We start from the raw sequence: 14,692 nt of genomic DNA on the forward strand, positions 1-14,692 counted from the left end.
TTAGAGCATCTCCGCGCATTACTTAAGGAGGTGCTATCTACTCTGGATGATGGTGACAATCTGGTCATCCCAGAAAAATTGTGCAAGATGGACAAGTTCCTTGAGGTCCCGGTGCACCCTAATGCTTTTCCGATACCTCAACGGGTGGCGGACATAGTGAATAAGGAGTGGGAGAAGCCAGGCATTCCTTTTGTCCCTCCTCCTATACAGGGAGTGCAGAATTATTAGGCAAATGAGTATTTTGACCACATCATCCTCTTTATGCATGTTGTCTTACTCCAAGCTGTATAGGCTCGAAAGCCTACTACCAATTAAGCATATTAGGTGATGTGGATCTCTGTAATGAGAAGGGGTGTGGTCTAATGACATCAACACCCTATATCAGGTGTGCATAATTATTAGGCAACTTCCTTTCCTTTGGCAAAATGGGTCAAAAGAAGGACTTGACAGGCTCAGAAAAGTCAAAAATAGTGAGATATCTTGCAGAGGGATGCAGCACTCTTAAAATTGCAAAGCTTCTGAAGCGTGATCATCGAACAATCAAGCGTTTCATTCAAAATAGTCAACAGGGTCGCAAGAAGCGTGTGGAAAAAACAAGGCGCAAAATAACTGCCCATGAACTGAGAAAAGTCAAGCGTGCAACTGCCAAGATGCCACTTGCCACCAGTTTGGCCATATTTCAGAGCTGCAACATCACTGGAGTGCCCAAAAGCACAAGGTGTGCAATACTCAGAGACATGGCCAAGGTAAGAAAGGCTGAAAGACGACCACCACTGAACAAGACACACAAGCTGAAACGTCAAGACTGGGCCAAGAAATATCTCAAGACTGATTTTTCTAAGGTTTTATGGACTGATGAAATGAGAGTGAGTCTTGATGGGCCAGATGGATGGGCCCGTGGCTGGATTGGTAAAGGGCAGAGAGCTCCAGTCCGACTCAGATGCCAGCAAGGTGGAGGTGGAGTACTGGTTTGGGCTGGTATCATCAAAGATGAGCTTGTGGGGCCTTTTTGGGTTGAGGATGGAGTCAAGCTCAACTCCCAGTCCTACTGCCGGTTTCTGGAAGACACCTTCTTCAAGCAGTGGTACAGGAAGAAGTCTGCATCCTTCAAGAAAAACATGATTTTCATGCAGGACAATGCTCCATCACACGCGTCCAAGTACTCCACAGCGGGGCTGGCAACAAAGGGTATAAAAGAAGAAAATCTAATGACATGGCCTCCTTGTTCACCTGATCTGAACCCCATTGAGAACCTGTGGTTCATCATCAAATGTGAGATTTACAAGGAGGGAAAACAGTACACCTCTCTGAACAGTGTCTGGGAGGCTGTGGTTGCTGCTGCACGCAATGTTGATGGTGAACAGATCAAAACACTGACAAAATCCATGGATGGCAGGCTTTTGAGTGTCCTTGCAAAGAAAGGTGGCTATATTGGTCACTGATTTGTTTTTGTTTTGTTTTTGAATGTCAGAAATGTATATTTGTGAATGTTGAGATGTTATATTGGTTTCACTGGTAAAAATAAATAATTGAAATGGGTATATATTTGTTTTTTGTTAAGTTGCCTAATAATTATGCACAGTAATAGTCACCTGCACACACAGATATCCCCCTAAAATAGCTAAAACTAAAAACAAACTAAAAACTACTTCCAAAAATATTCAGCTTTGATATTAATGAGTTTTTTGGGTTCATTGAGAACATGGTTGTTGTTCAATAATAAAATTAATCCTCAAAAATACAACTTGCCTAATAATTCTGCACTCCCTGTATTTAAGAAATTGTTCCCTATGGTCGACCCCAGGAAGGACTTATGGCAAACAGTCCCTAAGGTCGAGGGGGCGGTTTCTACACTAGCCAAGCGCACAACCATTCCTATTGAGGACAATTGTGCTTTCAAAGATCCTATGGATAAAAAATTGGAGGTTTTGCTTAAAAAGATTTTTGTATAGCAAGGTTACCTCCTTCAACCTATTTCGTGCATTATTCCTGTCACTACAGCGGCGTGGTTCTGGTTCGAGGAACTGGAAAAGTCGCTCGGTAGGGAGACTCCGTATGAGGAAGTCATGGACAGAATTCACGCACTTAAGTTAGCTAATTCCCTTATTTTAGATGCCGCTTTGCAGTTAGCGAGGTTAGCGGCGAAGAATTCAGCGTTTGCAATTGTGGCGCGCAGAGCGCTCTGGCTAAAGTCTTGGTCGGCGGATGTATCTTCCAGGACAAAATTGCTTAATATCCCTTTCAAAGGTAAGACCCTTTTTTGGGCCAGAATTGAAAGAGATTATTTCAGACATCACTGGGGGAAAGGGCCATGCCCTCCCACAAGATAGACCTTTCAAGGCTAAGAATAAGTCTAATTTTCGTTCCTTTCGCAATTTCAGGAACGGACCGGCTTCCAACTCTGCAGCCTCTGGACAAGAGGGTAACGCTTCCCAGACTAAACCAGCTTGGAAACCAATACAAGGCTGGAACAAGGGTAAACAGGCCAAGAAGCCTGCTGCTGCTACCAAAACAGCATGAAGGGGTAGCCCCCGATCCGGGAACGGATCTAGTAGGGGGCAGACTCTCTCTCTTTGCTCAGGCTTGGGCAGGAGATGTTCAGGATCCCTGGGCACTAGAAATAGTTTCTCAGGGTTATCTTCTAGAATTCAAGGAACTACCCCCAAGGGGAAGGTTCCACATGGTTCACTTATCTTCAAACCAAATAAAGAGACAGGCATTCTTACATTGTGTAGAAGACCTGTTAAAGATGGGAGTGATACACCCAGTTCCAACTGTGGAACAAGGTCAGGGGTTTTACTCAAATCTGTTTGTAGTTCCCAAAAAAGAGGGAACTTTCAGACCAATTCTGGATTTAAAAATCCTAAACAAATTTCTCAGAGTTCCATCGTTCAAAATGGAAACCATTCGAACAATTTTACCTACAATCCAGGAGGGTCAATTTATGACTACCGTGGATTTAAAGGATGCGTATCTACATATTCCTATCCACAAAGATCATCATCAGTTCCTAAGGTTCGCCTTTCTGGACAAGCATTACCAGTTCGTGGCTCTCCCATTCGGGCTAGCCACTGCTCCAAGGATTTTCACAAAGGTGCTCGGGTCCCTTCTAGCGGTTCTAAGACCAAGGGGTATCGCAGTGGCACCTTATCTGGACGACATTCTAATCCAAGCGTCGTCTCTTTCCAAAGCAAAGGCTCATACAGACATGGTTCTAGCCTTTCTCAGATCTCACGGGTGGAAGGTGAACGTAGAAAAGAGTTCCCTGTCTCCGTCGACAACAGTTCCCTTTTTGGGAACAATAATAGATTCTTTAGAAATGAAGATCTTCCTGACAGAAGTCAGAGAGTCAAAGCTTCTAAACGCTTGTCAAGTTCTTCACTCTATTCTGCAGTCTTCCATAGCTCAGTGCATGGAAGTAGTAGGGTTGATGGTTGCAGCAATGGACATAGTTCTTTTTGCTCGAATTCATCTAAGACCATTACAACTGTGCATGCTCAAGCAGTGGAATGGGGGACCAGAGACTCACTCTGTTGGTGGTTGACCCAGGATCACCTGTCCCAGGGAATGAGTTTCCGCAGACCAGAGTGGGTCATTGTCATGACCGACGCCAGTCTATTAGGCTGGGGCGCGGTCTGGGATTCCCTGAAAGCTCAGGGTCTATGGTCTCGGGAGAGTCTCTTCTCCCGATAAACATCCTGGAACTGAGAGCGATATTCAATGCTCTCCGGGCTTGGCCTCAACTAGCGAAGGCCGGATTCATATAGACAACATGACGACTGTAGCTTACATTAACCATCAGAGGGGAACAAGGAGTTCCTTGGCGATGAGAGAGGTGTCCAAAATCATCAAATGGGCGGAGGATCACTCCTGCCACCTATCTGCAATCCACATCCCAGGAGTAGACAACTGGGAGGCGGATTATCTGAGTCGTCAGACTTTCCATCCGGGGGAGTGGGTACTTCACGCGGAGGTGTTTGCCCAGTTGACTCAATTATGGGGCATTCCAGACATGGATCTGATGGCGTCTCGTCAGAACTTCAAGGTTCCTTGCTACGGGTCCAGATCCAGGGATCCCAAGGCGACTCTAGTGGATGCATTAGTGGCGCCTTGGTCGTTCAACCTAGCTTATGCGTTTCCACCGTTCCCTCTCCTTCCCAGGCTTGTAGCCAGGATCAAACAGGAGAAGGCCTCGGTGATTCTGTAGCTCCTGCGTGGCCGCGCAGGACTTGGTATGCAGACCTGGTGAATATGTCATCGGCTTCACCATGGAAGCTACCTTTGAGACAGGATCTTCTAGTACAAGGTCCATTCGAACATCCAAATCTAGTTTTTCTGCAGCTGACTGCTTGGAAATTGAACGCTTGATTTTATCCAAGCGTGGGTTTTCAAATTCAGTGATAGATACTCTAGTACAAGCCAGAAAACTTGTGACTAGAAAGATTTACCATAAAATATGGAAAAAATATATCTGTTGGTGTGAATCCAAGGGATTCTCCTGGAGTAAGATTAAAATTCTAAGATTTCTGCTTTACACAAACGACTGGCAGCTGTGCCAGAGGTACAAGCTTTTGTACAGGCTTTGATCAGAATCAAGCCTGTTTACAGACCCATGACTCCTCCTTGGAGTCTAAATTGAGTTCCTTCAGTTCTTCAAGGGGTTCCATTTGAACCTTTACATTCCATAGATACCAAATTACTTTTCTTGGAAAGTTCTGTTTTGGTTGCTATTTCTTCTGCTAGAAGAGTTTCTGAATGATCTGCTTTGCAGTGTGATCCACCCTATCTGGTGTTCCATTCAGATAAGGTTGTTTTTGCATACTAAGCCTGGTTTTCCTCCGAAAGTTGTTCCAACAAGAATGTTAACCAGGAAATACTTGTTCCTTCTCTGTGTCCGAATTCAGTTTCAAAGAAGGAACGTTTGTTACACAATTTAGATGTAGTTCGTGCTTTAAAGTCCTATTTAGAAGCCACAAAGGATTTTAGACAAACCTCATCTTTGTTTGTCGTTTACTCTAGTAAGAGGAGAGGGAAAAAAAAGGCTACTGCTACCTCTCTTCTTTCGAGAAAAGTATTGTCCGATTGACTTATGAGACTGCCGGACGGCAGCCTCCTGAATGAATCACAGCTCACTCTACTAGGGCTGTGGTTTCCCATGAGCCTTCAAGAACGAGGCTTCTGTTGATCAGATATGTAAGGCAGAGACTTGGTCTTCTCTGCACACTTTTGCCAGATTCTACAAATTTGATACTTATGCTTCTTCGGAGGCTATTTTTGGGAGAAAGGTTTTGCAAGCCGTGGTGCCTTCTGTTTAGGTAACCTGATTTGCTCCCTCCCTTCATCCGTGTCCTAAAGCTTTGGTATTGGTTCCCACAAGTAATGGATGATGCCGTGGACCGGACACACCAATGTTGGAGAAAACAGAATTTATGCTTACCTGATAAATTACTTTCTCCAACGGTGTGTCCGGTCCACAGCCCGCCCTGGTTTTTTAATCAGGTTTGAAAAATTTCTTTCTCTATACACTACAGTCACCACGGCACCCTATGGTTTCTCCTTTTTCTCCTAACCGTCGGTCAAATGACTGGGGGGGCGGAGCCAGAGGGGGGACTATATGGACAGCTCTTGCTGTGTGCTCTCCTTGCCATTCCCTGTAGGGGAGGAGAATATCCCACAAGTAATGGATGACGCCGTGGACCGGACACACCGTTGGAGAAAGTAATTTATCAGGTAAGCATAAATTCTGTTTTTTACCTACAACAAAACCTTTCTTCTAGGAACTGTTGCGTACAACCAATGCATGTTACTACTTATTTCACATCCTAATTATTACAGATTTATATATGAACATAATTGCTTCCCTACTACTTATGGCTACAATACCTTTTTTTGGATAATCATAGTGGCCAGACGAGTTTATTAGTCATTAAAGGGGCATTATCTGTAAGTCATTAAGTTATACTTCATTGATTTTTTTTTACTGTCACCTGCATGGTACAAAGTAACAGTCAGTAGCAGCAGTGCTTTGTTCTCACTTTGCTTTACTGATCTTGTGGGATTTCACTATAATCTTTAAAGATCTCATAGTAAACTTCCTTAAAGGGACAGTCTAGAAAAAAAACATATTCTTTATTACTTATTGTTACACACCAGACAAGCATCCTGCAATGGGTTCCACATCTATAAACTTGTAGGAAGTACATGAAACTTTTAAGTAATCATTGTTTTTTAGTAGCCAAAAATGGCCACCAAGCTCCGCCCACAGCTTTCTTTTTGTCCAGTTAGCTGTTTTCTTGTATGACGGTGTAGCAGTGCTATTTCAAATTGCACAAATCAGCATGTGAAAGCAGGAAAACTAATTTAAGAGTCGACCGTGATTGGAGAAACATACAAAAATATACAAGCAATATTGGGCGGAGCTTGATTGCCATTATTGGCTCTTAAAAAATGATGAATATTTAAATGTTTCATGTAGTTCTTATAAATTTATACAGTTCTAATCAAAATTATTCAATCCCCATTGCAGGTTTATTGTCACAATTTACAGACTTTCAGCTGTTTGCAATGAATGAATCAAACAAAAGCAACTGAAAAAGCTCAACACAACAAATGTTTCAAGTGGTTTCCCCAAATTCAACTGAAAATGCAACTTTTAATGCAGTCTCAAAATGATTCAACCCCCTAAATAGAATCCTTAAAAACAACACAGATATGCAAAACAGGTTGTCTCAAGCACACCTGATGCAACTAATCAAGGGCTTCATTAGTTGCGCCAGGTTTGCTTGAGCTAGAACACATGAAATACCTGAACTGGCTAGGGGTTTGTTGAGTGTCACGTTTGACTGCATGTTAGAAATATGGCTAAGTAAAAAGAATGGTCCAAAAAGTTAAGAGAAGAGATCATCGCCCTTAACAAACAAGGAACAGGATACAAAAAGATAGCAAAGTCACTGAATGTTCCTAGAGACACCGTTGGAAGCACAATTTGCAAGTTCAAAGTTAAAGGAACAGTGGTTACACTACCTGGATTGGGCAGAAAAAGGAAGCTATCAACTGCTGCAACCAGATTTCTGAGAAGGCAGGTTTAGAAAAACCCTTGAGTGATTTCAAAAGACCTACAGCAAGACTAGGTGGCAACAGACACTGAGGTTTCAGTTTGCACAGTAAGGTTTCCATGCCAGAATTCCAAGACGTACACCACGTCCACTACTGACCCAAAAGCACAAGAAAAATTTTCAGCATCAATCATCTTAAAATCATATAAATAAGCCACAGAAGTTTTGGGATTCTGTTCTGTGAAGCGATGAAACAAAATTGGAACTTTTGGGCCAGATGGATCATTGGTATGTCTGGAGAAAGATGTATGAAGCATACACTGAAAATAACACTCGGTCTACAGTTAAGCATAGTGGTGGCTGCTGCATCCTCTAACACTGGAAACCTGCGGCGTGTGGAAGGCAAGATGGATTAATTTAAGTATTATGAAATCTTAGGAGAAAACCGCATGCTGTCTGTGAGGGAGCTGAAGCTTGGGCTTCATTGGACCTTCCAACAGGACAATGATCTCAATCATACCTCAAATTCCACCTTGGTTGCAGAAGTAATCCTGGAAGATTCTACAGTGGCAATCACAGTCACTTGACTTGAACCCTACAGAAAATCTCTGGTAGGATTTGAAGACGGTGGTTGCAGCATGCAAACCCAAGAGTATTACTGAACTGGAGGCAATTGGTCATGAGGAATGGGCTAAGATTCCTCAGGAATGCTGCCAGAAGCTGGTGTCAGGCTATGCATCTCATTTGCAGCAGGTCATAACAGCAAAAGGGAGCTTTACTATGTACTATAGATGCTTGCCATAAAGGGGTTAAATCATTTTGAGACTGCAGAATAAATTAAAAGTTGCATTTTCAGTTGAATTTGGGGAAACCACTTGAAACATTCGTTGTGTTGAGCTATTTCAATTGCTTTTGTTTAATTTGTTCATTGCTAACAGCTATAAGTCTGTACATTTTGACAATAAAATTGATTTGCAATGGGATTGAATAATTTTTATTACAACTGTATATTTAATATTAAAATAAAAATTTGATCTGCCTCCCTTAACCTAGGTTTCATCCACACCCATACATTATTTCACCGGTCCACCCACATATTTCGCCACCTTCCTGAACATGTTTCATCCTTCTCTTTCCCTATATATTTTATCCCTCTCCTTCACAAAAACATTTAATTTCTTTCTCCTACAGCACATACTATGTCACGCACTTAACACACAAAGTCACAAGCAGTTACACACAGCATCTAACCATATTGCTGAAGAACCAATATCACAGCTGCAACTTTCTAGAAGTCATGTCTATACTAGGCTCTTGAAACCTATGACATCATATTTTAGCAATTGTGCTGATCTCAGTGATATTTACACTGTGATGACATTGTGGTTAACACATTGAATGCCAAAAAGGTTTGGAACTCTCTACAAAATATACACTACATTTTGTTTTTTTAATAAATGGTGATAATACTGGTCAGCACACAGACATCATATACACACACTATAGCCCTTTCCATTCAAACACCTTCTTATATACCACATACATTTTAACCCTTATAAAAAAAATCTATTAATATTTATATGAATAATTTTTAGTAGATAGTGTATATATGAGTGTAACACTTTATTTTATTATTAATTGATTTAATATTAATTGATTAATATTAATATATATTGAGTGAAGGGTGCATTTCAAACGTCAAAATATAAACAAGCACTAACTACATTAATACAACCAATAAAGAGCTAGATTACAAGTGGCGAGCAAATATTTTTTTTTCGCTCACTAGCAAACTTTGCTAAAGGTAATCTTTTAACGGGGGCTGGTTTGGGCTGGGAGCGTATTACTAGTTGATAATGGAGCTCGCTGGTCAAAAAATAAACTAACACTTACTGCTCACGCACTAACCTGACACCGCATTAGACCAACAGCGCTAAACCTGAATTAAGTTATGAATAATTATTTATATAGGTACCAATCCCCAAATCCAGAATTCCAAACTTATTCTGAAATCCAAACTTTTTAAATAATATTTTTTCAAAAAAAAAATATTAAAAAATTACTATTTTTTCCCAACTGTAAGTCACAGTCGTCTCTGCCTGCGTCTTAGGTTTGATTTTTGTGTTGTAAATAATATTCTATATTTATTTAAAACAACAATTACTATTTGGTAACATACCTGGATGTGCTCCGCTGCCACATAAATAAAGCCCAGAGACTGGTGATCTATAATTAGGAAAGCTGGGTATTGGCCGAGCAAAATACAGCTGATCCAGGGACATGCTTCCATGAAATATATTCTGGGAATAAAACATAACAGTTCAAATAGGATCATTTTAAATAGTCTGGGTAATTACATTTAAAGTATTTTTATGCATTACAAGATATGGATTTTAATGATGGACTGAACAAAACGCATATAGAAACATAGTCATAAGCAATCAATATGTAGGTGTTATTGCATTTTTTTGTATTATACGCTTATTAGTGATGCAGTTGTACTGTATTTAATGGTCATTTGAAGGGACACTCAAGTCAAAATTAAACTTTCATGATTCAGATAGAGCAGCAATTTTAAGCAACTTTCCAATTTTCCTCCATTAACAAAATGGGCACAGTCTTTTATATCTACACTTTTTGAGTCACATGATCCTACTCCTACTGAACATGTGCAAGAATTCACAGAATATACTTATATGTATTTGTGATTGGCTGATGGCTGTCACCTGATACAGGAGGAGTGGAAATAGGCATAACTTTGAAATTTGTCAGAAATGATTTGAAGTTCAAACTAAGTGCTATTGCATTGTCTTTTTATCATGCATTTGTTGATTATGCAAATCTATTGTATTTATTGGTCATTTAAGCAACAATATGGTTGATTTCAATCTTGCCCTTGTTTTTGGGAGATAATGAGAACTTCAGATGGTATTTTCAGTGTTCTTTCAGTAACCACAATCCCAAAATGCTTTTGTTCTGTCCAAATATTCATATGTACATCTTTAAATGCTATTTTAATTCTTGTGCTCCCTCTAGTGTTATGTTTTATTATTGTATTCAATTTAATGTATATTCTATGTGCTACCTCTGACCTTTTTGAGGTCACTTCCTGCCTCCATTTTGTTTCACTTGTGTGTGTAAATTAGTTTCACTTTCAATGTGTAAGTTTGCTAGAACTCTCTGCTAATAGCTTTGTAGAGGCAAATTGTTTTTAACTGGCAATTACCACTTCTGGAACCTCAGAATTCTTGTTTTGCAACAATAAAGCATGAAGGATTCATAAATCTCTGCTGTGGAATTTGTCTGAGTTAAGCTACTCTGCTGGATTCTACTAATCTGTAAGTTGGATTGCATGTTTAACTTTACATTATAAGGCACTGGGCAGTCATCTTGCAAAACAGTAAATGAAGACAGAATAGTAAAAAGAATACCTTCAGAGTTATTAATCTTCAATAGAAAGACTCATGTTTGGTAAACTGTACACAGCTCAGTGTGTAACTAAGGACTTTATATAATATAAATGAGAAGCTGCATTGCTTGCTGCACACAGCTCAGTAAATGTTTCTGCATTTAACAAGGAAGATTCCATTAAGAATCTGCACTGTCTCACACAAGATAATCTGCTGCTGAAAAGTGTAAACTGAACTTTTGTATAAACTGTCAGATTCCTCAGAGAAATTTATGACTGCAGTTAAAATAGCTCTAATCTAGTTACTTAAAATGTCTGAAAAAGAACTTGCAATACAAGATACACTGTCACAGGAGAAAGAGCAGAGCATTAGACCACAGCGTACAATAAAACCCACTGAGAAAGTCATACAAAGTTATCAAGCTGAGAAAGATGAATTAGTGGATGCATTGGATCAAATGAGGGAGAAGCTTAGAAAATGTGTATCTTTAGCAAATGAAACTATTAATGACAAAGAACAGTTAAACAAGATTGCTGACAGACTTAATGCTTGTTATGAAAATTATGAAAGGTTGTCACGCAAATATTTTAATCTGCTATCAAAAACTAATGTTGAGGAAACTGTGCAAATTCAAACCCAGTTTAATGAATCTAATCTACAGCGCAAGAAACTAGTGCAAAGCACATTAGCAACAGTTGAAAGCAGGATTGCAGACTTGCTAGAATCCAGATCACAGCGTGCTGCCTCAACAATTCGCTCTGCTAAATCTAGAAGTACTTCCTCTTCATCTATAAGCTCCACCATTATCAAAGCACGTGCAGAAGCAGAAGCTGCAATGGTGCGCGCCTCTTTTAGCAAAAAAGAAGCAACACTGAAAATGGAGGCAGCAAAACAGGAGAAGGAAAAAGAATTAGAAGCAGCAAAATGGGAGAAGGAAAAAGAATTAGAAGCAGCGAAAAAAGAAACAGATTTAGAAATACTGCAAAATGAAAAAGAAGTAGCTGTCGCCATGGCAAGTTTAAAGGTACTTGAGGCAGCCAATACAGAAGAGCTCCTAGAATATCCTGTCAGTCTGATGGGATCAGACTACCCAGAGAAGAGAACATGTGATTATGTTCTTAACCAGAGTGGAAAACACTACAACTCCTTTGAAGAGGAAGAAGGAGGCAATGCTCATAAAAACAGAGGTTGGAATGATGTGCACCCTACCACAAATGATTTACATCTCAATAGCGATCCAATTGCTCCAGCCAGAACAGATGCAATTCAGCGGATAAGCAGCTCAGGTGTCAATCACACAACCTCTTGTAAACAAACAAGTATGGGGTCCATCACAGTCACCTCCATTAAGATCAGTGAAAGAAAAGGCTTCAGCTGGATTAAATGTATCCGCGAACCCATACTATCCCTCAGCATTCAATTCCTATTACCCAAGTGATCTTCAGGCACCTCCAGTAACAAAGACTGAAAGGTTAGAGATGTCTGAGTTTGCAAGGTATATGATTCGACGTGAGCTTACTAATACAAGTCTTACAAAATTTGATGATCTGCCAGAGAACTACAGGTCTTGGAAGTCTACATTCAAGACTGCTGTTGAAGATTTAGGTATATCTGCTAGAGAAGAGCTTGATCTGCTGGTAAAGTGGTTAGGTGCTGAATCTGCAGAACGTGTCAAGAGGCTCAGAGCTGTCCATGTAGACAACCCAGTTGCAGGTTTAAAAATGATTTGGGAACGTTTGGATCAGACGTATGGTAGTCCAGAAGTAATTGAAAATGTCCTTTTAAAGAAAATACAAAAATTTCCAAAAGTCACAGTTAGGGACAATCGCAAGCTACAAGAGTTAAGTGATCTTCTGCTGGAACTAGAAGCAGCTAAAGCAGATCCATGTCTATCAGGACTGTGTTATCTTGATACTGCACAATGTGTAAATCCAATTGTGGCAAAGTTACCTCATGCTCTTCAAGAAAAATGGGCAACACAAGGATCAAGATACAAGCAAGAGAATAATGTATCCTTCCCTCCCTTTTCCTTTTTCAGTAAGTTCATCCAAGACATTGCAAAAACAAGAAATGATCCAATTTCTCTTTAACCGAATTAAATCAGTGGGCGGTGACTTCTCCAGAACATGAGAAAGAAACTTCAAGATTCAAGAACTCAAAGAAATCAGTATTTGTCCAAAAGACAGATGTAGTACTTTCCAGACAGGAAATGCAAAGTGAGAAATTAAAGAATTTAATTCAAGAATGCCCATTGCACAAGAAGCCTTACCCACTTAAGAAATGTCGTAGCTTTAGAGAAAAACCTTTGCAAGAACGCATAGAGCGTCTTAAAAATTATGGACTATGCTTCAGGTACTGTGCTTCAACAGATCATGTTTCTAGAAACTGTAAAGCCAATATTAGATGTTCAGAATGCAATAGTGACAGACATGTGTTTGCTCTCCACCCAGAGTCTTCAAGTTCCCTTCCACTTGAAAGTATTGCCCCTGCTGAAAAGCATGGCGGGGAGAAAGCAGAAGAGACAACAAACAAAACATCTGTTGCTTCAAAATGTACTGAAATATGCGGTGAAGGACTTAGTGGAAGGTCCTGCTCTAAAATATGTCTTGTTAAAGTGTATCCTAAGGGAGAGCCTGATAAATCAGTAAGAATGTATGCAATTCTGGATGATCAAAGCAATCGATCACTGGCTAGAACTGAATTCTTCAACATATTCAACGTAAATGGTAATCCTTCATCTTACACCCTTGGTACATGTGCAGGTCAGTTTGAAACAAAAGGAAGAAGAGCTAGTGATTTCATAATAGCTTCTATTACAGATGGTATACAGTTGCCTTTACCTACACTTATTGAATGCAATCAAATTCCAGATAACAGGGATGAGATTCCTACGCCAGAAATAGCACATTACCATCCTCACATGAAACACATAGCTAGTTGCATACCAGCTCTAGAGAAGAATGCCCAGATATTGCTTTTACTTGGTAGAGACATTCTAAGAATACACAAGGTACGCCAGCAATGTAATGGACCTCATAATTCTCCATACGCTCAGAGACTTGACCTTGGCTGGGTAATAGTTGGAGATGCCTGTATAGGAAAAATCTACAGAACAGATATTACTAACTCCTTGAAAACTAATGTGTTAATTAATGGACGTCCATCTTACTTTGAGCCATGCCCAAATCACTACCATGTAAAGGAGAAACCTGGAATTTATGAATATTCATACTATGCCAGTCAAGATGATATAGTTACTCCCTTACCAGATGATGACAACATTGGAAGTACAGTGTTCCACACAACACAGCATGACAATAAACTAGCTCCTATCGAAGATAAAGAATTTCTCAAGTTAATGGACAAAGAGTTTTACAAGGATGACTCAAACAGTTGGGTAGCCCCTCTGCCATTTCGCAATCCAAGACAAAGGTTACCCAACAACAGAGTTCAAGCACTCTCTAGACTTTCTTCCTTACAACATACTCTAAAGAAAGATCCGAAGATAAAAGAACACTTTGTATCATTCATGCAGAAGATATTTGAAAATAAGCATGCAGAGCCAGCTCCTCCACTAAAAGAAGGTGAAGAATGTTGGTATCTTCCTTCATTTGGCATCTATCATCCACGCAAACCAGGTCAAATAAGGGTTGTGTTTGATTCAAGTGCACAGTATGAAGGCATGTCACTCAATAGTGTTCTTCTTACTGGACCTAACCTTACTAACAGTCTCTTAGGAGTATTGATCAGGCTCAGGAAAGAACCTGTAGCATTCATGGCTGACATACAACAGATGTTCTATTGTTTCATTGTTAGAGAAGACAATAGGAATTACCTCAGGTTTTTGTGGTATCACAACAATGATACTAGTGCTGAGATAATAGATTATCGCATGAGAGTGCATGTCTTCGGCAACAGTCCATCACCTGCAGTGGCAATATATGGACTAAGAAGAACAGCTCAAGAAGGTGAAATGGAATATGGAACAGATGCCAGACAATATGTAGAAAGAGACTTCTATGTGGATGATGGAATCAAGTCTGTACCGACAGATGAAGAAGCCATTGATCTGCTTAAAAGAACACAAAAGATGCTATCTGTAGCAAACCTAAGGCTTCATAAAATAGTCTCAAACAGCAGCAAAGTGTTGAAATCCTTTCCTCCAGCAGACCATGCAACGGACCTCAAAGACTTAGATATAGGTACAGATACACCACCTGTACAACG

The 14,692-nt window shown here is 40.1% G+C and overlaps 1 protein-coding gene across 1 annotated transcript in view; it reads right to left on the reverse strand.

Annotated features, from left to right (window-relative positions):
- PYROXD2 (pyridine nucleotide-disulphide oxidoreductase domain 2) overlaps positions 1–14,692 on the reverse strand; it is a 214,253-nt gene that overhangs the window by 22,514 nt on the left and 177,047 nt on the right. Inside the window, exon 15 of the mRNA XM_053692557.1 lies at positions 9,235–9,355. Within this exon, the coding sequence (XP_053548532.1) occupies positions 9,235–9,355 (121 nt within the window). The remainder of the gene's footprint in view (positions 1–9,234; positions 9,356–14,692) is intronic.

Source organism: Bombina bombina, chromosome 9 (assembly GCF_027579735.1).
Source record: "Bombina bombina isolate aBomBom1 chromosome 9, aBomBom1.pri, whole genome shotgun sequence".
Lineage (NCBI taxonomy): Eukaryota > Metazoa > Chordata > Amphibia > Anura > Bombinatoridae > Bombina > Bombina bombina.